The sequence below is a fragment of the Suricata suricatta genome, chromosome 12 (assembly GCF_006229205.1).
Source record: "Suricata suricatta isolate VVHF042 chromosome 12, meerkat_22Aug2017_6uvM2_HiC, whole genome shotgun sequence".
Classification (NCBI taxonomy): domain Eukaryota; kingdom Metazoa; phylum Chordata; class Mammalia; order Carnivora; family Herpestidae; genus Suricata; species Suricata suricatta.
Genome location: NC_043711.1, coordinates 45,199,448 through 45,223,450, shown reverse-complemented (window position 1 = coordinate 45,223,450; position 24,003 = coordinate 45,199,448). Strand labels below are relative to the sequence as shown.

The window sequence follows — 24,003 nt, the reverse complement described above, 5'->3', positions numbered from 1 at the left end:
CTGACCAGAGAAGGTTCCTGGGAGGAATCCTCAAAGGCTACAGATTGGCCAAGGCATCCTGGATCCCCTCCAGGAAGTTCCAAATCCCTAGTGATCTACTTCGATGACTCAATGAAACCAGGTTTGGAGGGCGTTTTAGTCTCTCCGTTGAACCTGTAACTCTTCTCTCACCTCAAAATTATATCATCAGAACACAACAGAGGTGAGGGAAGCTTCAGAGCCTGGAGAGGTGGCTACTGATGAAGCAACTGGGAAATTAAAACAATAGATTAAGGAAAAAACCTATTTTCCTTCTTAATTGCCTACAGGAAGACCTAGAACAGGTGTTCAGTACCTGAAAATTTATGGGTAATTATGTGGCTGCTCGACCCTTGGATATACTTGGGTATAATCCTTTTAGCTTTACACAGTTTAACAATAACAGGGATTTGACACTTACCTAAATACGATCGTTTTGTGTGCTTTAAAAGACAGAACATCTGTTTTTCTCTATGCGTTTGCTTCAATAGTTTCCCAATACACTCATCTATTTTCCTCCTATATAATATCTATGGAACTAGTTATTTTTTTGAAAGGTATAGATGTTAATATCATTCAACGCCAAGGAAAAGTGCTGTATTGACATTGGGCCCCTAACTCAGAACACGCGGGCTCTTTCTATAATCCCACCCCAGAGTGGGGGAAGCCAAGGGGATGGAACGTAAGCAGGGCTACTTCGGCTGTTCTAGAAATCTCATGAAAAGCACAGATGACGGGTACGTGCCAGTCTCTGTAACAACTGTGTCTGCTTTAGCAAACCCCATTCGTGGCACCGAGGTTTACTGACATTCTGGAACTAACCTGACTACCTTCCAGAGCCTCTGAAACAGGGCAGTACGGGGGGGGGGGGGGGGGGGGGGGGGGGACACAGACAGACATTGTTCTCTTCCTGGTAAGTGGCCATGGTGAGCTTCAGGAGGGCTTGGGGGTCTTTACCACTGGCCTTAGGATAGGCCTTTTATCCCAAACCACCAGGTTCACTTTATGACATGTGCTTAGTTCACAGAAATCACCTGGTGACATCTAAGCTGCTAAGGATGAAAGTCCAAATGTGAAAGCAGCCTTCCTGCCTGGCGTGGGCCCACAACCTTATATTGGTTTTCCTAGGAGATGCAAAGCTTTCCTGATTTGGCTTTTCTAGCCCCAATGATTTCAACATAACAGATGCTCAGTGAAAGCAGGCAAGTAGAAATAAAAATAATGGATGTCAAGTCTCAAGGCATCAGAGGTGTAACTTAAAACATTCAACTAATCTTCTAAATACTTGGGATTATTGGCCTCTACTTTGTAATCATGAAAAAAAGGCGGCTTAGTGTAGTGCTGCATATCTACAAGGGACTTAGTCGTTTCTCATCCACGGAACTTCACACTGCCCAGGAAAGGGGAGTTGGCACTGGAATCTTGGAGGCACATCTTTACAGGAGAGAGGATGAAATGTGCAACCAAAGCCTCACTGCTCTGAGCCATGACAAGAGCAAATGAAAGCTTGCACTTCTTTACCTCTAGTTCAGGGCACCTCCAGCTTCAAGGTGCACTGAGGCACCCGAGATCTTGTTAAAATGCAGATTCTGACTCGGTAGGTCTGAGGGCCAAGATTCTGCATTTCTTGCCTTCTCCCAGGTGATGCTGTGCTTCTAGCACCCCATTTTGAATAAAAAGTTTCTAGGGAACTGTTTTAGAGTGGCTTCTGCCAAAAGCAAGATGCTCGAAAAAAGTTCACAGTGAGACTTGGCATGGGCCGTCTTAACACTTCTTTAACACAAGCCAATCTCTTAAGAAAGAGAACGGGGGGACTGGGGCCAATCAGCCCCGGCTCCCAGACCCTGCCTGGCCCCACCAGGGAACACCAGGATGTGACAACACAGCCTGGTGGCCACTGTCCATATTGGATACCACCTTCTGTATACGGCAGTTGATGCTGATTTTCTGTTGGAGGAAGTCATAGAGCATCTCCTTTAAAATACATTTACCTTAGTTTAAATGAGTTGGGTTAAAGCAAAAGAGAAAGGAAACAATGATTCTGGTGGTATTCAGATAGAACAAACTGTAAGGCACCATGGGCCTACGGATACCCTAGAAGCTCGATGACCTTCCAGAAACCATCTGCAAGCTCTTTTAGTCATAAGTATGTTTCTAGGAAGAAGCCATAGCTTCCATCAGGATCTCAAAGGTGTCAGACACCAAAACAGAACTGAAGAACTCACTGCTATCAAGTCCAGTTTAACTAAGTGCCCGTGACTTGCCAAGTCTACACTATATAGCTGCCTCTTGAACAAGGATTTCAAATGTGTGGGTCCACTTACATGCAGACTGTTTTTGATAACTATAATACAGTACTGTATCTTCTTTCCCCTATTTTTTCTCTAGCTTACCCAATTACAAGAATACAGTGTGTAATACATATAACATAAAAATATGTGTTATTTGACTGTTTAGATTATTGGTAAGGCTTCTGGTCAACAGTAACCTAATAGTTGAAATTTTTGGAGACTGAAAAGGTAGATGCAGATCTTTGACTGTAAGGGGTTGTTGCCACTCTTAATCCCTGTGTTGTTCAAAGGTCAGATGGGCTCCATAAATCTATCTCCTGGGATATTTAATAGCTCTCTAAAGACCTCTGTCACAGTTACATTGATCATCAAAAAGCAGTGTTGTCCTATAAAGATTATTAAATAGCCCTGCTTCTTGTAGAGCACTGTTCCAGAGAACTCTAGACCTAGGAAATGTTAACAGGTACTTGGCCAAAGAGAAATTGTTAGATCAAGAGAAGTAGATGTATGATATACGTAACTCTGTTGTATTTGTTCCCGCTCTCCAGGGCATTTACCAGGCTCTTTAACATATTCAAGATGGAGACGTCCTTAATGACAAAAATCTGTTAACTGTGGTTTGCACTGATTTGTTAGTTCTCTAACGAAGGGGATGTGGAACACTGTGTTTTAACACCGTAAGAACTAGTGTCCTAGAGGGTCACTGGCTGATTGATGAAGTAGCTCTGAAGCTGGGGAGGTGAGCTAGTACACATAAAAGGTAGAATCCTTAATTTTCTTAAAGGCACAGGCCACATTTCACGTAGCAATCAGTGGACGGCAAGTGCCGTGGTCTACAGTTGATGCCAAGCAGGGACCACAGTTGACAGAGTCAGAATTACTGCCATTCTAGTTTAGACCATATGCTTTTAGGAGGACATTGAAATTTTCAAAAAGAAAGGTCCCAGAGTCAGTCATAACTCTAGTGCCAAATACACTGATTTCCTGCATTGGGCTATAGGAGAGCAACCAATGAAGGGATTATTTGCACACTTTGATCTCGAGCTTCTGTTCTGCTACAAAACTCCTTGGTAACGGTAAAGGAAACCGGGAAGAACACAGCTATTTTCCACTCCCCCGCTGCTCGACAGCGCGTCAGCCTCACAGGTGCTGGTGGCACAGCCCAGATGACACGGTGGCCGGCCATATGGCTGAGTAAAGCGTTATTGGGTTTTTCCTAGCCTACCTTCAGATAGTGATGCACGGTTTACCCTTGACATGACGAACCTTTCTAAAAGGTCCCAGTTATTCTATTCTGTAAAGTCACTTTTCAAAAACTGCTTTTGTATTTTCTGAAAACACTAGGAAATACAGGAATGCGTGTTTACCCAAAAGGATAAATAAATGTAGGTTGCAAGTTGACTTTTCTCTGATTTTCTATCACTCTTATTAAAAAACAAATGAGAACAAGGACTCTGTAAACAGATGTCCTCCAGGGGAGGGGGGATGGGTGGCGAATGAGGGGGGTTAAGAGCACACTCATGGTGATGAGCACCGTATATGTTCTATGTATAGAACTGCTGATTCAATATATCATACACCTGAAACTACTGTAATGCTGCAAGTTAGCTATACTGGAATAAAAATAACTTTAAAAAACCTTAGAAACCAGTGTGACTTTATACATCCTCTAGAATCATGAGTTCTAATTGGCCTCAAGTAACACGGAGAGTTATGGATTTGCTAAATTTTTCAGGGTCAGTGTTCGTAAACTCTGGGCAAACCCTTTGGTGTTGGTGTGGGCTAGCTCATCATTTATCCACCTATTCTTGCCTCTGAGTAAACGAGGTGAGGACTTCAAGAGTAGAAAGATGGCAAAGCTCACTGTAGTTACAAGAATGTATAGAGTTTAGAGACTGATGGGAAGGAGATTACACGAATTCAAAGATCTACAACAGGACTTACTACCCTATCATCTAAGTAATTTTAATTTTAAAAATCCTGACTTTCTGCTTTGGGATCCAAATTGTTATGCTCTATTTTGAAGGGGGCTGGGAGAAAAGCTCAGTGATGCCTTTGAATGCATGACTGAAAGTAGTTCTTTAAAAAGAAATCCACTCACAGTGGTTGTTTTATTAACGTCCATAAACTATGCTCACAGAGAACCTGGCAGTCTTCGTAATGAGCCCTGAATCTAGACAAGGCTGTTCTTACCTCCAACTCCAGCTCCTCCCTGTCCAAGTCCTGATGGACGCCTCCAATGTAGTCAGTGGGGTCATAGTACTCGTGGGCTGAGGGATGCCTGCAAACAGAAGAAAGAATTTTCAGGCCTCTTGCACTTGGAAGTAGCTGCTTTCATGCCCCCCGTCCCCATGACAAGACCCTGCTGTGATGAGGCACAAGTTCTCAGAGCCCGGGGGACTGTCTCTGCTTACTTCTCCATGGCTGTGTTTTCCACTGGGGTCAGGCCTCCCCTCTAGCACTTCTGTCCTCTGCGCTAAAGTCTGTCCCCCTGGAAGAAGATGGAGGTGACAGTGGGACAGCCTTCGGTGCTCTCAGGGACCATCTCCCCAGCTGACTAGTCATGTGGGTCAACCGGACTCATTTCTGTTTCTTTAAGCTCATTTATTTATTTTGAGAGAGAAAGCATGAGTGGGGAAGGGGCAGCGAGAGATGGAGAGAGAGAATCCCAAGCAGGCTCTGCACTGTCAACATAGAGCCTGATGCAGGGCCTGAACTTACCAACTATAAGATAGTGACCTGAGCCAAAACCAGGAGTGGGACGCTTAACGGACTGAGCCACCCAGTCGCCCCCACAAGACTCATTTCTAACTCAGTCTCAAGGTGGGAGACATAATCCTATCTCCTTCTTCTTCCCGCACTGTTAGATTTTATCTTAGGGGGGAAAAAGGCTGGATTTCAGGCAATATTCAAAGATGTATGTTGGCCTCTGAGTCAGGTCCCAAGGGCTATGACCACAACTGCTATGCTGTCATCTAGGACAGTGTCTTTCCAAACTTTTGCATTCGTTCCCCAACAAGGAATATGTTTGGCATGAAAAGCCTGTATGCACGTACAGGTATACAGCGAGCATACACACATGCACACAGAAAATGCATGTGCAGATAAGCATACATGGGCACACAGTCCCTGCTCAGAGAACAGAGCCTGAGTCTCTCTAGGATGACGCATGTGAAACACTCTTCACAGCAACACTATTGACAGAACCCACCAGCTCTTTGCAAGTATCATTAATGGAACCTCCAGTGCAAAGGCAGTGGGAATGCTAAGAGGCTCAGCCGGCAGCTCTGAAAGGTGCCAGACGTGGATGGAAAGCTTCAGCCTAACTGTTGACTGGGGACTCAAACCTTTTTGTTCTCAAAGGTCAGTACAGCAATCGATGGCCTTCCCTCCCATGCATTCGGTCTTGAAAAAACATATCAGACCTGAGTGGTCATCCCAACAAGGGCTGGCTTTCAATTTTCTGGACTTACCAGGCCCTATCAGGTAAATGTATGGCCAGCTCTTAAGGGGCTTTTAGTCCTGAGGATGCTGTGGGAAGGCCTGGGCTTTCAAGCATCAAGTTAACACTCCCGTTTCCATCCCGATGTGCACTCTTGCTGTCCTCTGACCTTGCAGCCCGAACCTGGGGTGACCTCTGGGCTCTACTGACATTTCTCAAGTCTCCCCTTGGGGGTAAGTCATGTCACGTTAAGTAGACTTAAGAGGAAATTAAAGGTCTGGCTTCTAAAAGGCCCATCACCGTGACAGTTCACCATCTGAGAGTCAGGACTTGCTGTGAAGGCCTCATCGATAGAGGGAGGCAGTTTCGGTCTATCAAGTCAGACAGTTGGCTTGAATGACTGTACCTGGTGAACTGCGCCATTCTTCCACAGGATCAAGTGGGATGCAACCGAGCTGTCGGGGCTAAGAGCTGGGAGTCAGGGTGAGGCGGGACCTGCCTTATAATCCAGCTGCCAGTGGAAGCTGCAGAGAACACGTGAGCGTGCACCCCCCTATGCGTCAGAGGGGCAGTCGGAAGACATACGTGATGTAACAGTTCTTTGCACACTACCATGCTCACTGAGCATGCGTGTGATCGGTGCCCCCTCCTTTCCCAATACACTGTCCACTGCAGCCGAGATGGCTGTGTCCCGCCTGGGCAGTTGGCCCTGGGTACCCGTGACAGCTAACAGGTAACACCATGGGATGAAAGGCAAGCCTCTGTCTGGCACCTGACGGAACCACAGGAAACGTGTGCTCACTCCTGTTACGTGTTCCTAACAGAAACCCAACAGGTATCACTCAGTGGTTTGCCCTGGAAGACGTAAAATGCCTTTTAAAATAAAGCAGCAAGTCACTGATCAGAACAAGGAGCAAGACAGGAAGAGCCACACTGACTTTCATGTCACCTAGAGAGACTGAGGTGGGGAGGTGGACATACTGACCTCACATATGCAAAATCACACGCTAAAAGCTACGTTAAAGGGGACATATTTTCAGTGGTCTATCTTAAAAATTTTCTTCATTTTCTTCCCCTAAATATTTAATCTGTCACTAAATTAATGATGATTGCTGCTGCCGCTTATTATGGAGAACATCTCACACATTATTTCCTTTAACCCAACATTCTTATACACCATGTGGTATTACTGTTATTTTTCCTCTCATTAGCGTGGGGCTAAAGTAAAGTACTCCAGCTGCCTGGCTAGGGAGGAGTCTGAGCATCAGGCTGGTCTGGCTTGAAGGCTCCGAGCTCCGCCCCATCTCTGGCAGGAAGTAAGGTACGGGGAGTGTCGTGTGTGCAGTAATTAATGTGCGGTGTTGGATCACAGCTGTTACTTAATTGGCAAATGCAGTACTTACATGAGGCATGTGTGGGCTTATTAACACAGATCCAGGTTTGAAACGAGACCCAAGAAAGCAGAATGCACAACCTTCAGGGCTCTCTTTACATTCCCAACTTACTTTTTTGTCCATTTAAAAGAACCATCCGCATTCCCTCTAGTCACAAGGCCAAACCTTCACGTTGCCATTTGCAGTGATTACATTTTATTCTGAAATAACTTTGACGACATTTGTAAGTAATTTTTTTCTTGGAATATAATTGGAATAACTCCGCTCCAGGGTTATAATAAAGTAATTAATATGTCAGAGCGGTTTTGAGCAGGATTCAATTGATTGCCTCTATAAACAATAAAGCGAAGCGCGGGCAACTTGGAGAATTGTAAGACACATCACATGATTTTTCACCACACGGAAGGGAAGAAACCAACTTCTCTGGACTTCTTTACCGCACTTAACACGTTAGTTAGCGCTGCGTGCGGTCGTGTGACTTACTCCTCGGGCAGGAGATAGGGACCCAGCACCGGCGGGCTGGGAGAGGACATCTTGGTGAGCGCCATGATGTGCTCGAAGGTGATGTCAGTCTGGGTTCCCGTGTCCACCAGCTGCGACTCGGAAGGCGGCGTGCACATTCTGGTCCGTGGCGTCCTCCTCAGCACCTGCACCACGATGGGCTCTCTGGCCGTCTTGAAAGCTTCGACAGCCTGGTCGTGGGTTGCTCTGGATAAGTCTTTGCCATTGACCTGTGGAGAAACAGGGTGAGAGAGGCCGAGAGTCAGGTGGAGGCCAGGACAGCTGGAGTCCGTGCGAGCGCAGAATGACTCGGGGGTGTCGGATGACCGCGGTCCTCTCTGGGTTAGGTCCCCTAAGGAATGCCTAGTGGGAGGGGGCCACATCTGCGGGCCTGCGGATCTGGCACTGAACACGAAATCTCCCGGGGTGGCTTTATCACAGGTTCAGCACCGGCTCATCTTGCCTGTGAGAGAAAAGAGCAGCCGTGGGGCTCAGAGCCTTTATCAGGCAATAATAGCTAACTAGAAATTAATTACATTGTTATGTTTTAATGGGGTGTATTGTGTCAGGCGACATTAGCTTTCCTTTTATGGAAGCGACAGGAAATTTCCTTTGGAAATAAACTGCTTTGCTTTTTTTCTTCTAAAAAAAGTCAATTAAAACTACTAAGTAAATGATACACCAGGCCGTAGGTGGGTTGGCAGAGACCAGGGAAGCACACAAATGGCTGGGGTTCAGGCTGACGTTCGGGAAACAAGCGCTAGCCTGACTGCGGTCCCGTGTCGCGCTGTGCACGGCCGCTACTGCTGCCGCATCCCCAGTGCCTGTATTTACTGGTGTCCACCATCTACTGCAGGACTTACACGAAACTACCAATCAACCCTCCTCTCATCATAGTCTGGGAAGTTGGCAGAACCAAATGATGCCCATCTCCTCTAACAGTCTCCGACAAAGCACATGGAATCACCTAGGTGGCGGTGGGTCACCACTTTGTACCTTTGGAAAGAATCCTGGAGGCAGCAGCCAATAAAAACTAACTCAACACGGCTATCTTTAGCATGGAGACACAAGAGGAAACAGAAGCCAGGACCTTATTTCTGGAATATGAAGCTATTCCCAGCAACCTGTTAGCCCTCCTGTTTAACTGACCCCATGTGCTGACGGTTTGACAATGTCGCATCAAAGTGAGCGGGCCCCGACATATTTCAATATTATTCCTTAAGTGGCTGGTTTGCTTTTTAAAGTCACATAGGAGATGACTGTATAGGAATCCTATTCCGCAGAATATACCTCTGCAAAAGTTCCTCAGCTTCTCACATCTCAGGAGAACACTGACAAGTTCATGTCACTTCACATAGGAAGTCCTGAATTGAGACCTCTTAGATTAACACTCCATTTTTTCAACAGGCATGTTTTTAGTGTTTATTTATAAATGTCACAAGGAACACTGAACCTTTTCTTGTCTGACACATACACCCTCCCCTTAGCCCCGGCCCCCCATTATCCTGTACTTCAAAGCACGGTGACAGTTACAGGTCCTTCCTCTGAGGCAGAGAGCACTTTGGTTTCTTTGTCCGAGCAGAACGCGAGTATTGATTATGTGGCCATTTTTCTATTTTTGCTAAGCCCCTTCACTCGGGCCCTACAGGGACAAGAACTCTTAGGACTGAGTGTCTTGTAAACAACTGCTGGGTTAAAGAGTAGCTGTCGGACTCTTTCCTTATAATGAAGCCCAAGTGCATTGTGCCAGGGGAGATTATTAATGATCTGGATTCAATCTACTTAAGTAATTTACTTACATCACAAGGGAGTCGGGCAGAACTCTGGGCTACACTATGGTTCAAATGCACCGTTCGCCGAAGCACCATTCGCTGTCAAACAAGAGCCCTGATTTCCTCTACCCGGAAGGACCGGGAACGCCAGGGTTTAACATCCCAACTGTCTTCACCCGTCCTCCTTTGAGAAGAGGATCAACAGATACAAAGAATTAGGCATCCCCATAGCTGAGCATCTTGACCCCCTCCGTGCTCAGGACCCAGAATACCGAGGGCTTGGGCTGGGAAGGAAGGGGAAGCAGGTGAGTGGTTAAACAGCAGCTTGGAGAGCCGAGAAATTCGTGCTGTGGCCGAACTCTCTGAGCTGTATTTTCCATGGATGCCTGACACCAAGAGTCAAGTAGTACAGGAATGTACAATGTGGTCGTGTGTCCCTAGGTTAAATTAATGCCACAGGCAGCCCGTGTAGGAGAGGTGGGGTGGCCCAGGCCCGCTAGCTACGCTCGTCTTCTGCCCTCGACAGTGACTAGGGATGGCTCATACTGAAGGCAGTTTTACTCACAATGAACTCAGACATGAAGACTTGTGAATGGGTCCTATAAGATATAGGCAATCTATACTTTCTCTATTGATGCACAAACACCAGACCGTTTGCCAAGAGGGAATGAACAAGAGGTTTTCTTCCAGGAGTCTTTTAGTCATGTCTAAAAAAGAATCCATCCTAGGAATCTACGTTTCTTTTTAAAGTTTCATTTATTTTGAGAGACACAGAGAGCATGCAAGCAGGGGAGGGGCTGAGAAGGAGGGAGAATCTCAGGCAGGCTCTGCACTATCAGGGCAGACAGAGCCCATGCAAGGCTTGAACTCACAAAATTTTGAGATCATGACCTGAGCCAAAACCAAGAGTCGGATGCTTAACTGATGGAGCCACCCAGGTGCCCCTAGGAGTGTAGTTTTTAAACTGTTGCAAACACAACAGCACCCAATGTCAGCTACCTGGTCACCTAGCATCCCTCCTTTCCCCACCTGCTTCCTCTCCGCTGAGAGAGATCAGATCTTGTTGCCTTTCCACCAGATCAGAGAGCTTTCCCTCCCGGGGAGACTGAGGTGTCCCCACTGAGGTAGGGATGGCCCTTTTCTGCCTCTGGGCAAGTCATCTGCATGTGTTGCTTACACTCAAGGGCAGTATGCTGGGATCATGTTGGGAACCAGTCTCTGAGGCCAGATTAACAACATACTGAGGGATTTGGAGCAGAAAAATGGGAGAACTGGGGTCTCTGATGATATCACCGAGCAAATAAACTAACCAAGCTTAGAACCTCTTACCCCCAAGTTTCTTATCGTCAATACCACACTCCTTATCCCTGAGACCACTTTAACCATTTTAACTTAAATCTTCACTGCTTGCAGCCCAGAACGTCCCAGTAGGTATAAATATCACACAGGTGTATTGTGAAATGAGGGATGAATTCTGATGAGTTGCTAGACACATCCTCCTATCTGTCTAAAAGAATTCGTGAAACTACTTTTCTGATTGGGAGTGGATCTTCATCAGCTCATTTTTATAGGAAAGTGATGGCAGCTATTACTTAGATTTTATACATCAGGCTACAAGACTGAGCAGATGTTTAAATGGTACCTACAAAGAGCAACACAGAATTAGTTTAAGCTAAGAGGAGTCTCGGGGGCAGACAGCTGTCTTGTGTCTCCCTGCACACAGTGACAAAAGCAGGAAGGTTTTTCCAACCCTAGCCCACCTTTGGTGGTGGTAAAAGGTGCTGGTCCGACAACATCCATAGCATCTCTACAGCCTAGGATGAAGGAAACCAATGGCGAAGCCAAAGGGGAGGCCGGGGATGTTGGGGTGACTGTGAAGTCCTGTCCCTCCAGGACATCACCTCCGCATATGTCTGGGTTCCACCGAGAGTGGAGATGTGTGTGTGTGTGTGTGTGTGTGTGTGTGCACCTGCGCCCCCGAGAATGGCTTCAGGCGCCCAGTGCCCTGTGTGCATGCTAATCAGATGAGGCTCCATTACAGCCTGTGCACCATCGAGCTCCTCCTTCCTAGCTACAGCACAGGGATGGAGGGCACAGGGTCTGCAACTGCGGGGTGCGATCCTGACTGTGGGCTCTGGACAACTGACTATTCTGAGTTTCAGTTCCCTCATCTGCAAAATAAATGTAATTCTAATGTTGTGCCTCTTAGGGTTATTTATAAAGTTCAATGGGATAGAGTGCCTGACGTGCAAATAATAGGAAATTTACTAAGATATCAGTACTAATGGGGATCCTACACCAGAAGTCATATTTCCCCAGGAGAAAATAACCTATAAATCAAAGCAGCAAAATGCAGCCTAATTAGGTAGCCTTAAGAGACATCTGTGCCCTGAACGACTCTCTACCCATCTCCTGTTCCTGGACTACCAACATATACATTAATATTTTCGAGACCTCGAGTTGGGATTCTCTGATGGGTCGGGGGGGAGGGGAGCGAGGTTCAGGGGTGCACGAGATAAATTTTACAGACTTCACCCCTGCCACACAAGCTTCTTGACAGGGTATTTTAGGGATCATTACATTCTCTTAAAGGACGATGAGACAAGGCGGGAGTTTACTTTCCTAGGCGATCCATTTTTGCAGCCAAATTTGTTTTGAATTACCTTGTGCACAAAACACTTATTACACTGTCATCTTGGAATCACATCACTGAGAGCCTCAGCGAGGGGATGACGCCGGTACACTGTCAACCACCCAAGAATGACAGCCTTTATTCTTGGGATTAGCATTATATCTACATTACCCGGAACGGCTGTGATGATGGCTGCAATTACAGATGGAATGCTCATCCAGTGACGTTTGGCCCGGTCAAATTAAATATCATTAACTCGCCCAATTGAGCAGATTGCTTTTAAAACAGTTTATGCAGCTCTAAAACCAAGTAAATGGAATGTTTTGGAACCAGAAATGCTGATTGCAAACTTTATCTTTATTATAAATTAAAGGCTTAAGTTATTCACCTAAGGCTCTGGCTGGCCCCTTGGGACTTAGGTGCAATTATGCTGAAAATCCAATCAGTCTGTCTCAAAGCAGACATCACTGCCACAAATATGACATGACACTAAGGAACCTAGGTCCGCTAGTGGCTAGTGGAAGGTCTCCTGAGACAAGACAATTATGCTGAGGGTGTGAAGTGATTCCTTCCTGGTTCCCATTAGGCCAGGTAACACGCCTGCTGCTCTTCCTATCAGGCGCTCGTGACCGTCTTCTCCACGGTCCTGAGACTGAACACAAGCCTGAGAGGTGTTTCCATCTGGGGGTAGATTTCATGGATAGCCCGTTTGTCCATCTTTCAGTCATTCAGTTCCTGAGAAAGTATCCAATGCGGTTATTCAGCGAGAGTCATTCCTCTCTCAGCAGACATCAGGATGCGACTTGGGAGAATTTCTGGTGGAAAAAGGAGGCCACGGCAGCCAAGAGGGACTTGAGACATGGTCACAAGGCATGTGCTGTGGGCAGCATTTCCCCTCAGGTATCGTGAGGGATCTGATTTGCTGAGGTGGCCAGAATGTTCCCAGAGAGTACACAACCCGGAACATAAATTGAGCCCATCACCCGGGGGGGGGGGGGTCCTGGGTCATCACCGTCTATCTAGAAATGCCACCAGTGGCAGTTACGTCATGCCCAACCGGAGCCTGGAAAGCTTGCGTAGTGCCCTGCAACGTAACTGTGCGCAGTTCAGGATGCGAGAATATGTAGTATTGAGAAAAGACATACCAAACAGTCTCTAAATTAGAAAGTATCTATTTATGGACAGACCTTTGGTTTCTGAGGATCAACATACTGCAATCACCTCTATTTCTACTGCACGTGCAAATGACCCCAATATTAAGTGCTAATGCAATTTTGAATCCAGACGATCAATTATGCCCCTGGCTAAACACAACTTTTATAGGGTTCATTTAATTAAATACAGGGGCAGTGATTTCATTCTGTAAAGTATCACACCTGTGTTGTGAAACTAATTAAAACTTAGGTTCCAATGGAAGCAGACAATAATCTCCTACATGCCAGAGAGTAAAAGGTTTCGAGCCCTGATTTACGCCAAAAAAATTTTTTTTCATTTGGAAAACTCCTTGTTCTGTCTTAATTTATTTCAAATAGATTGTCTGCTCAGGGGCTTGACATAGGGAAGGCCAGCTCATCTAAAATGTAGGTATAATGTTTGTTAAGAAGGAAAAGGAGTCTGGGGCACTTGGGTGGCTCAGTAGGTTAAGCGTCCGACTTCGGTGCAGGTCATGATCTCGTGGTGTGTGGGTTTGAGCCCCACATTGGGCTTAGAGCCTGGAGCCTGCTGCAGAATCTGTGTCTCCCTCCCTCTCTGCCCCTACCCCCCTCATGCTTGGCCTCTCTGTAAAAAAATAAATGTTAAAAAGAAAAGTTTTTTTAAAAAAGGAATAGGAGTCTTAATGAACAGATGGTGTTCACAATAACATGTGTCTGTGGAAAACCCTCACTTGACTATGTGATGTGTATGTGTAAATATGGAATCTAGGCTTCCATAGATCTCAATTCCTTCAATGTAAAAATTTAAGGTGCGCCTGCCTGGGTGGCTCAGTCTGTTAGGCGTCCAACTCTTGGCTTCAGCTCAGGTCATGATCTCATGGTTCATGGGACTGAGACCTGCGCTGACAGCATGGAGCCCCCTTGGGATTTTCTCTCTCTCTCTGCCCTTCCCCTGTGCACGTGCACGTGCTCTCTATCTCAAGATAAGTAAATACTTTTTTAAAACCTATAAATCTGTAGGTTTATAAATCTGTAAATTTGATATCTATCATGGACCCCGCTGGAGTTTGTCCATGTTAACTTCTAAATATGTCCCAATGTTAGCTCACTGGGCTTGCTCTTTCTACAAGTGGAAGGTCGCCTTCCTCGCTGCATTCTGAGTGCTGTGCACACCTGACTTTACAGCCTAGTTAATCGTCCCGTGAGAGGAGCCTTCCTGAGGTCTAACTCATGTTTCTCAGATTTTAAAATCCATTACTTTTTTTCTTAAAGAGAGAGTATTCCTGGCTTCCAGTCTCTGAATAATAAATGTATGTCATGTCTTAGAGAAATCAAGGCTCAAAATCAATATGTTCTTAGTTAGTTTGTAAAGTTAGTCCTAAAATATTGTAAAATGCTTTCTTCTCAGGTAAAAATCTACTTTGATCAAGAATATTTCATCTGCTTTAGGAAGCTTTGATGTCATCAACCCCAAAGTCACATTGTAAGTGATGACATCCAAATGTCCATTCAACTACAATATATTTGAACCACTCTGCATCTTAAGATAAACATGCACATTTAAAAAAATATTTATTTATTTTTGAAAGAGAGAAACAGAGAGGGAAGAGCAGCCAGAGGGGGACAGATTATCTGAGATGGGCTCCCTATGCTGTCAGCAGAGAGCCCGATGTGGGGCTCGAACTCATGAACCATGAGGTCATGACCTGAGCTGAAGTTGGATGCTCAACCAATTGAGCCACCTAGATGCCCCAAACATACACATTTTTTTTACATCATCTTAAAGGTGATAATTTAAATATGCAACTCAACATATTACAGGAAAGTCCAGTGTCATGTTCTTGGAAACGTGTTCCTATATCTAAGGGTCCCTACTTTCTATGACTCCTAAGTTCTTTGGAACATTTCTTCTCCACTGTATCCTTAATGCCTTTGCAGCAGGGTTTGGATTCAGGTTTAAATTGGTCGATCATATTCCACGGTCTATCACTGTTCACTCCTGGAAGACATTCTTCCAAATGCCTCCAACCACCTTTCCCTCTCTTATTCTTCATACTCTTCTGGAAAAGCCTGACCACTCCTTATGGTCCAACCACCTGCCCACTGTCCATTTCTACGCAAGTTTACTGATGCCAGAGAACATTTACACCAGGAGACATCACTGAGAAGAATTCACAGCATTTTCCTTGATGTATAAACACATAATTCTAATTATTTTTCCACTGAATGCCCACGTTTTCTCATCAGGCCTTAAACCCCATGAGGACCGGAACCATGTCTTTTGTTCCCTATAGAAAACCAAGACCTTGTGGAATGCAGCAGGCTTGCCAACAGGTCACCTGAGTGACCTATTCACTCATTTGCAGACAGAGTCCCCCACACTGTGCACATCTGCTGGCGTTTCGTGTTCCTTTCTCCTCTGACACAAAAATTCAACACTTTCTGCTCTATGATCTTAGATGCTTAGCTAAGTTGAACAAAAATCTGATAGAGTCTACTTCAGAATTTCCAAATTTCAAATGGGAATAAAATATGTGTTATATAATTTTTACAGACACGCGTATTTAGTGGGTAGCGTTTTCAACGTTAAGTGTATACAGTGCCCTCCTCATTACCATGCTATCACGTGCTATGAAGGGAACCATCCTCTGCTGTGAGGATGGTGGAAAACATGAGGCCCAGAAAGGCTGGGAATGCCTGACAAAGGGCACAGCTGCTCTACCCAAGCTTTCCCGTCCCCTGTGTGTTCTGGGCTGCATGAGAGGAGGTGGGGCCACTTCTAGTGAAAACGGAAAACCTCTCATGATAGGGGAGGATGAGAAAGGCCAACGCTATAGACCTCATGGAAAATCACAAAATGCAAAATGGTTTCTTTTTCTTGGCCATTCCTCTCTCTCTCCTTCTCCCCTCCCCATGCCTCTGCCCTTTTCCCCACACTACCCCCTCCAGGATCACTGCTTATGGTTGTGCGGACTAAGCTGTGTGACAGATGCCCAGATAAGAAGGGGAGTTGGGTGGGTGGGCTCAGAAGAAAGGGAACCCCTTTTTAAAAAAATTTTTTAATGTTTATTTTCGAGAGTGCGCGAGTGGGGGAGGGGCAGTCAGAGGGGGACACACAGAATCTGAAGCAGGCTCCCTGCTCTGAGCTGTCAGCACAGTGCCCCAACGGAGCCCTTTACTAACCCCCACTTAGGCCGGCAGTGGTCCCTCTGCTGGCTGCCCCCGGGTCCAAACTCGGCACAGTGGAAGCATGTGAACACGTGGCTGCTGGGCACATCCACTTTTGCCCTGGACACACAGAGAGCTCAGCTCCCTCATCTCTACACCAAAAAGGAATCTTTCCTGAGTACCACCATGCTGCCAAGCCTGGGAGAGGAGGCGCTGCCCCTCTGTGGTCCACTGCTCCGCTGGGTACATCATGAGCTGCTGGCAGAGCCACAGTGGAATGCAGACGCTCGGACCCCTCCACCATGATCAAGGCGACAGTGGGCCAGCGCTCCATCAGCGCCAGGCACTATACTAGGCACTTGGCACGCGTCTCCTCGGACACGCTTCACCTGCAGGAGATCCCATAACATCATGGGCATCTTGCAAATGGCACCGAAGCTGGAGAGCACCTGTGTCACTGCAGACCTCCAATTCCAGATGGCAGTGGCTTCTGCCTTGCCCTGGGAGATGCACGCTGAGGTCCGAGCTAGCCAGGCCTCTCTTTAACGTGTTGATTGTATTACACACCATGATCCCCCCATCAAAGCAGTGCAGCCGCCAATCAAGGAGAAAGGTATGGTGACATTTTTGTAAGCATCACACCCAAGGCCTTACGAAAACCATTCCATTATGTCATTTCCATCTCCCTGGGGTGAACTTCGTATCCGTCTCATAAATATCTCTTATAAACTTAAATGTGTTAGCTGTTTTCCTGAAGGACTAGGGGGTGTTTCAGATAAAATTCCACCCTCAAGCCTCTAATCATCAGAGAAAAGGACTTATAGGAAGGCTCCTCCCCCAAACAACTGCTGTCATACAGAAATTAGAAGATTAAAAATAGTGTTTAATGATGTTTTATGTGACTATAGTTATTGAAGTTTCACATCAGATCCTAATGGTGATTGCACGAAGCTGTGCAAGAATAGGAAGTGGGTAGTTTCACATGTGTTAAGACCCTTTAGCTCTGGGGTCCGACTGCCTCTGTTTAAATATAGGCTGTCTCATTTCTGTGTTACATCATTTTGAGCAAGTTAATGTCCTGGTGGCTCAGTGTTCTTATCTGTAAAATGGGTCAACAGGTGGACCTAACTCACTGGGTTGTTGTTAGAATTCATGAGGCCATACATAGAAACTAATTAGGGGGGCACCTGGGTGGCTCAGTCAGTTAGGTGTCCAGCTTCGGCTCAGGTCATGATCTCATGGTTCATGGGTTCGAGCCCCGCGTCGTGCTCTGTGCTGACAACTAGCTCAGAGCCTGGAGCCTGCTTCCGATTCTGTGTCTCCCTCTCTCTGACCCTCCCCTGCTTGCACTGCCTCTCTGTCTCTCAAAAATAAAAAATTAAAAACATTAAAAACAACAACAACAACAACAGAAAGAAACTAATTAGGGTTTGTGACCCCGGGGAGTGAGTGCTCAGCAGATGTCAGGTACCTATTATCCTCACTCATTTGAGGAATTACTGGGGAACCCACTATGTGCCAGGCACTGATCAAGTGGGGACCAAAGCTCAGTGACACCAGGAGCCGGTGGGGGGTGGGGTAGAGAGAACACTGGGCTCTGGGGCGAGACACGCAGGGGTCTGAATCTCTGCCATTTACCAGATGGGCCAGCGGGTGCACTCCCCTACCTGTGTGTGCCTCAGTGTCCTGCACTGAGAATGGATGTCTTTCCAGCACTTCTCTGCCAGGTGTTCTGGAACGACTGGACGGCGTCAAGTAAAGCCCCCGGTGTGGTGCTGAATGTCAGCCTTTGTCACCACCCTGCAACCTTGGACAAAGTACCGGCATTGTCCCTGTTCCTCACCTGTCTGTGGCGTTGTAAAGATTCCCTGGGAAGGGTCTGGCTCAAGGTCAGCACTCTCACGAGAGCCACTAGCCCCCATGTGCTTCCTAGATGTTCCCGCTGCCAAATTTCAGTAAAACTTTACGGCAAATACATTGTGGAAGGACATCAATGAAAAAGATGTTACGCTGCATTCAGGTCTCTGGGAAAGAGCCTTTCTGGACCCCAGCACCATTGCAAGGATACAGTGTTCTGGACTCCTTGGACTGGCTGTTTGCTGTGCCAGGACTGCACTAAGTGCTTCATGCGCATGACCCCATCCCTCTTCCCAATAAGACGGTCACTGGTGAGGTCAGCGGCATTCTCTGTTTATATAGATGAGAAAATCAAAGCCCAAGGAGTTGAAAGCAGTATCTGAAGAGTTGTGCGGCTTCTAAGCAGTAGAGATCAGATCTGAGCCACATCTGCCCAAGTTCAAGCATATGCTCTAACTCTCTACCCCCAGGCCTGCACAGCTGGAAAGCACTGTTACCTGATCTCAGCCCAAAGCAAAAGTAAGGTTAGGTGTACACGAGATGGGAGGGTGGAGTGAAAAGGAGCCTTATCACAAAGTGGGGCAGGTAAGACACAGACAAGAAATCCAAGGCTCTGATGAGGAGGAGGAAATTCCTGGCTTAGAAAGACATTCACTGTTGGCACCTTGGTGGAAACAGGTGAGCCCGCCAGGCTGAACCAAAGGGGCTAAGTCCGCAGACCTCTCCCAGAACGTCACCTCGGTAATGGTCCATGTTTAATAAGCAGAGTGAGAAAACACTGGTTTTGGATATTCACTCACCCGCCCCTTCCTACTAAACTGTGAGAAGCTAAAGGCCCAGGAATCCCTTGTCTCAATTCTCTTTATGAAGTTGTCCCTTCAAACTTTAGCCTGTTTGTCCTACCAACGTTCTGAGGCCCTCTGGGAAGCTCTAGAGATGGGACACCATTTAAAACAGTCCAGCTAGGAGGAAAGTAATGTTAGTCTTATGTTAAAACAGAAAACTCTTGAGCGGGAAGAAAACCAGCACCATCAGACACTTTGAAGCCCTTGAATCTTACGGGAGCCACACGGCAAGAAATCAAATTTTGAAAGAAGCTTATTGACCTTAATGATCTGTGTTTTATTTATTCCTCTTGACACAATTATGAAATTTCCTCACTCTTTTTCAACACCACCAATGTCAGGTAACAAAGTAACAGATGCCAGGACAAATGAGAATGAACGTTGATACACTTTAAATAGAATTTCCTGGCTCTTGTGGATTTGTGTCTTACATTTTTGGTGGAACTTCAATAATGGTTTAAAATCTTTTTTGTTTTCTATATATTTAACTATTTATTTTTTTTTAGGGAGACTTGAATACAGATCCCCTGTAGTGTTCTGGACCCCAATTCCTTCTTGGGGGTATCATGTCGGCAGCACTCGCTTGTTCCTCTCCAATGTAGCCTACGATTTTGTTGGAGCCTCTCTGCATCCTAAGATTCTGGAACCCGACATGTCCATTCTTTTGCCAGAAAACCACAATGGGTTTGGATTATAGGAGGAGGAACGGTGTATTCAGCCAACTGGTTAAAAAAGCCACTCGATCTTGTTTTTCAACACCTCTCTCTGCACAACAGGACACACAGCCCCCAGCCTCAACGGGGGGGTTAAGGCCCATCCATTTGCTCCTAAAATGCTTTGTTCTTCACACGAGCTTTCCCACATGATTGGTGTTTTAGGACTGTATTTTTAAAAAATGTAAACCATATCTAATTACATAATCCTTACATTTTTAGTTTTAATCTTGACTGGACATCAGCAGTTCAAAGTGGTAGTATGATGGGTAATTTTCAGCATTTTTTATTATGAGAATTTTCCTGATCTTCTCTTCCCTCTTAATTATGCCCATGAGGAAAGCTGTGGAACTGAAGTCTGCCGTTAGCAGGACGGCCCTTGCTACTCCAGGGTCCACAGGGTGTGGGGGACAGGCTCTATATTTTGTTCTCCTAACTTCTGACAGTGGACTCATTTTGGAGAGGGATTAGAGTATGTGTGTGTATGTGAATGATATGAATTCACTGCTTGTCTAAGTTGATACGATTAAAGCGCAAAGACTACCCTCCTGTTTGTCCTGAATTGTGACAACGTTCTCTATTCTTAATTGCAAATTATTGCTCAATGTGTTGAGGAAATTTAGGTTAAAGGTGAAAAATATGTGTCTCCTGGTAGGCTGAGATATACTTCTAAATGTGAATTAAATTTCTATAAGACAAAACACTGATCCTGCCCACTCACACTTCATCTGTACTATGTCTAAGAAAGCTGAGTTTAAGAGTACTTGGCATGCAACAATGAATCCAGAAAGATCTTCACTGAATTGCCAAAAGATTCATGGTTTGCAGATACTTCCCTTGCAGCAAGAGACAACTTTGTATCAATAGATTATATAAATTTGCTAAGTTATCTCCACTGAAGTACAGAGTTACCTAGAGATCAATGTGAGAAACCAGTGCAGAATTCTGGAAATAATAGCTTTGAAAGAAGAGCCAATGGAAAGTGAGCAGGAATGATGGACTCTGGAGACGTGGACGAGACAGAAATTGGTAAGATTTAGAACCTTGATGAATCAAAAATAAACTTAAGGTGGTATTTCTTTCTCAAAGATTTATAAATGTGATTTATAAAGGGCACCAGAAGAATGATGATGACATCCTGGGATATTTATCACCTCTAAAATAGGGAATAAAATGACTCTCCGTCTCAACTTCACAGGCACCGAGGGCTTTAAAATATGACCACATTATAATAATTGATCTTCGTTTTTTTGGTGATTAAATTCTGGGGAATAAGAATGGCAGAGTAATTACAAGTTTAAGCTGCACGGAACTCCAGCATTTCGAAGGCCCATGATAAGTTTGTTGATCTTACCAGAGATGAAAAATGAAATGAAAGATATGTGGGAAAAGCATGAACATTAATGCCCTTCTAGATACAATTCCATAATCTCCCGTTCTGGCGACTGCCCCATTGCGGGCACAACAGCTGTGTCCCCCCGGATAAGGACACTCTGAGGGATGCTCAGCTGCGAACACTTCCCGACTTCATTTCCTTGCTCTCAGTTTTGGTTTCCTGGAAGCATCGCATCAGGGGGCAGGCCCTTCAGACATCCCCTGACTCTTGGCTCCAGCAGGGGGTACAGAGATGGACCTTTAGCCTCGGGGCCACCTGGGGACACTTTGTTCAGGTGACAAAACAGCCTGGAGTCTATCCCAGTGAAGTGAGCCATCGGGGAGTCCAATGGGAGGGTGGCCAAAGCACAACTGTGAACTGTCCCCTCTGCTGTCAGCCGGTCGGTGAGCTTTAATGAAGAAGCCAACAGGGCCGCTTCTGGGAGAGGGCGGAGGATGAAACTGTTTGCAGGCCACAGGTATTAGCGTGTGGACGCCCGTCCCTATGACAGACAGGAACCTGCAGCATTTTCCAAGATGATTTATTAGACATGGGTAGCATTTGCTAGAAACCTACCAGGAGCAAATCATCTGGGAAGGAATTAATGATCCAAACACAACGGTTAATAATGCAATTGGAATATGAGAAAATGCAGGGATTTTCCAGAGAGACAAGTAGGGAGGGAGGGGAGCCGAGAGACAGAAAGAGGGAGAGAGACACGAGTATGTGTACATGGTGTTGCTTATGTCAAACTTAAAGCCAGAAAAAGAAAGGAACACATTTCTGCAAGAGTCAGGTTGTCAGAGGGGAGGAGAGGACTGGGGTGGGGTTTCGAGTTCTGGTGTTTGCGTAGAGTTAGCCAGCGGGCCCAGCTGAGTGGAAATGCACTTGGAGCTACGTTTCAGCCCAACAGGGGGTGGGTCTGAGGAAAAGAAAGGAGACGGCTGGCAGCAGAAGTACGGGTCCCCATCGTGGAGGGCAGAGTGCGGCTCTGGGAGCAGGGTCTCTGGACTTCCTGAGGCTCCTCCCCCACTACTTAGGTTTGGGTCTGGGATTTTCTCCCTTTAAGCCTTTACTTAGTTGAGTTAGAAACGAAGAGTCTGGGGGCACCTGGGTGGCTCAGTCAGTTGAGCGTCCGACTTCGGCTCAGGTCATGATCTCATGGTTTGTAGGTTCGAGCCCCATGTCAGGCTCTGTGCTGACAGCTAGTTCAGACCCTGGACCCTGTCTTCAGATCCTGTCCTTCTCTCTCTGACCCTCCCCTGCTCATGCTGTCTCTCTCTCTCTCTCTCTCAAATATAAACATTAAAAAAATTAAAAAAAAAAAAAGAAACTAAGAGTCTGAAGCTCGGGAAGCTTCTCTCTGACCTCATTTCATCTTGCCCCATGGATGAGCTCATGGAAAACTCTGTCTTCCAGGGGTAACATGGGCTGTGTGTATCTAGAGGAAGTGTCTGGCCGTATATACTCTCGTCCTAACTGCTTTCCTATGATGTGGGTACACTCTCTGGGCATGTCATAGGCCCCTTTTACTGTCACAAATGTGTAACTCCATCCATGTTTAAAACCTTACTGTTGAACACTGTATGTTCCTTTGTCCCCTCCATTGGCTTTTTTAGTTTGGAGAGGATACAGTTAACGTTTTTAAGGCCTTTCCAGAACATTTGTTTATTTAAATCTTGGGTGTAGTCATACCACCAGCACTACGCAGCACATTCATACTTTGCAAGCGTCTTCACCTGCTTTAGCTCAGCAAGTACAAGTGAAGCTTGGCACCCTGAAGCCGAGCCCTCTCGGAATACGAGAGTGCACAGGACACATATGCACAGGGAAGGGTCACTCTCGCAGCACATGTCCTACAAATCCAGGCTCCTTGTGCCCCAGAGCCTCTATCTGGCCAACGCTGACCACTTCATGCTCAGACGGTCAGGAGGCCCAGCCTGGCTGCCATGACTGAATCCAAGACCCCACACGGTGGGGAGGGGGGGCCCTCCTGCTGGGCACTGACTGCCCACAGCTGGTTATAGCATTTCATCTCCCTCCACCTTTTGGGGTAAGATCACGATGTCGTAGTTTTGCAGCCTCTGTGTTCCCATCAATGGCCGCTCCGATGTGGCACACCACAAGTGGGTTGCTCCATCAATAACATGTTGAACAAATGACAGAATCCAAGCACTTCCTCCAAACATACTGTGTTTCCACCTTGGTGTGTTATGTGTGGGAAGTCTGGGCCTCTCATACCTCAGGGTTCCTGTGAAAGAAATGGCTACGCAACAATGGTGGCCAGTGACGCGCATGCAAGGTGTCCTTTCTGGGGCCACGGTCATCACTTTTCCTGTCTCCTGGAGACCTCCCATCCCTAAGGATAACTCTTTTAGCCCCAGCTGCAGAGGCTGGCTGCTGCCACCTCCTCCAGATGTGCTGGTGTCCTCCCTTGGGCCCCAGAGCTTCAACTGGCTTGTGTGACAATATGTCACAGTTGACGCCCTGCCGTCCAGATGCCAGGCCAGGAATGCTGTGCGCACAGGGCTGTTTCCAGTCCTTCCCTCAGCCTGTGGTCCGAGAACAAAGCAGGCACTCACTAAATGCTGGCCTCAGAACAACTGGAGGGTGACTGTCCACTGGGTGCCCTACAAATGGAATTCCTCTCCTGCCTCAACGTGACGGTAAGATGAACTTCCCGCGAGTGCAGTGTCACGCGGATGCAGCACGTCACCCCACAGCCGTGAGACTACCTCCCTGTCACTAAGGAGAAAACCAAGCATGGTGTCTTGGTCCAGACTTGGGCCGATGCTTCTGTTGCAGAGCTGCAGTCCCTCACGTACCGTCCACGGCCATCAC

At 46.4% G+C, this 24,003-nt stretch overlaps 1 protein-coding gene and 1 long non-coding RNA gene across 3 annotated transcripts in view; one reads left to right on the top strand and one right to left on the bottom strand.

Annotated features, from left to right (window-relative positions):
* Positions 1–1,238, top strand: part of LOC115274823 — a 58,568-nt gene extending 57,330 nt beyond the window's left edge. The window contains exon 4 of the long non-coding RNA XR_003901275.1: positions 1,039–1,238. This is a non-coding gene — a long non-coding RNA (uncharacterized LOC115274823). The remainder of the gene's footprint in view (positions 1–1,038) is intronic.
* The window catches only part of PDZRN3 (PDZ domain containing ring finger 3), a 237,373-nt gene that overhangs the window by 12,694 nt on the left and 200,676 nt on the right, over positions 1–24,003 (bottom strand). For both annotated transcript variants that reach the window (XM_029918283.1, XM_029918282.1), the window contains 2 exons: positions 7,629–7,876; positions 4,503–4,590 (listed from right to left, as the gene is read on the bottom strand). In XM_029918283.1, coding sequence (XP_029774143.1) covers positions 4,503–4,590; positions 7,629–7,876 — 336 coding nt within the window. The remainder of the gene's footprint in view (positions 1–4,502; positions 4,591–7,628; positions 7,877–24,003) is intronic.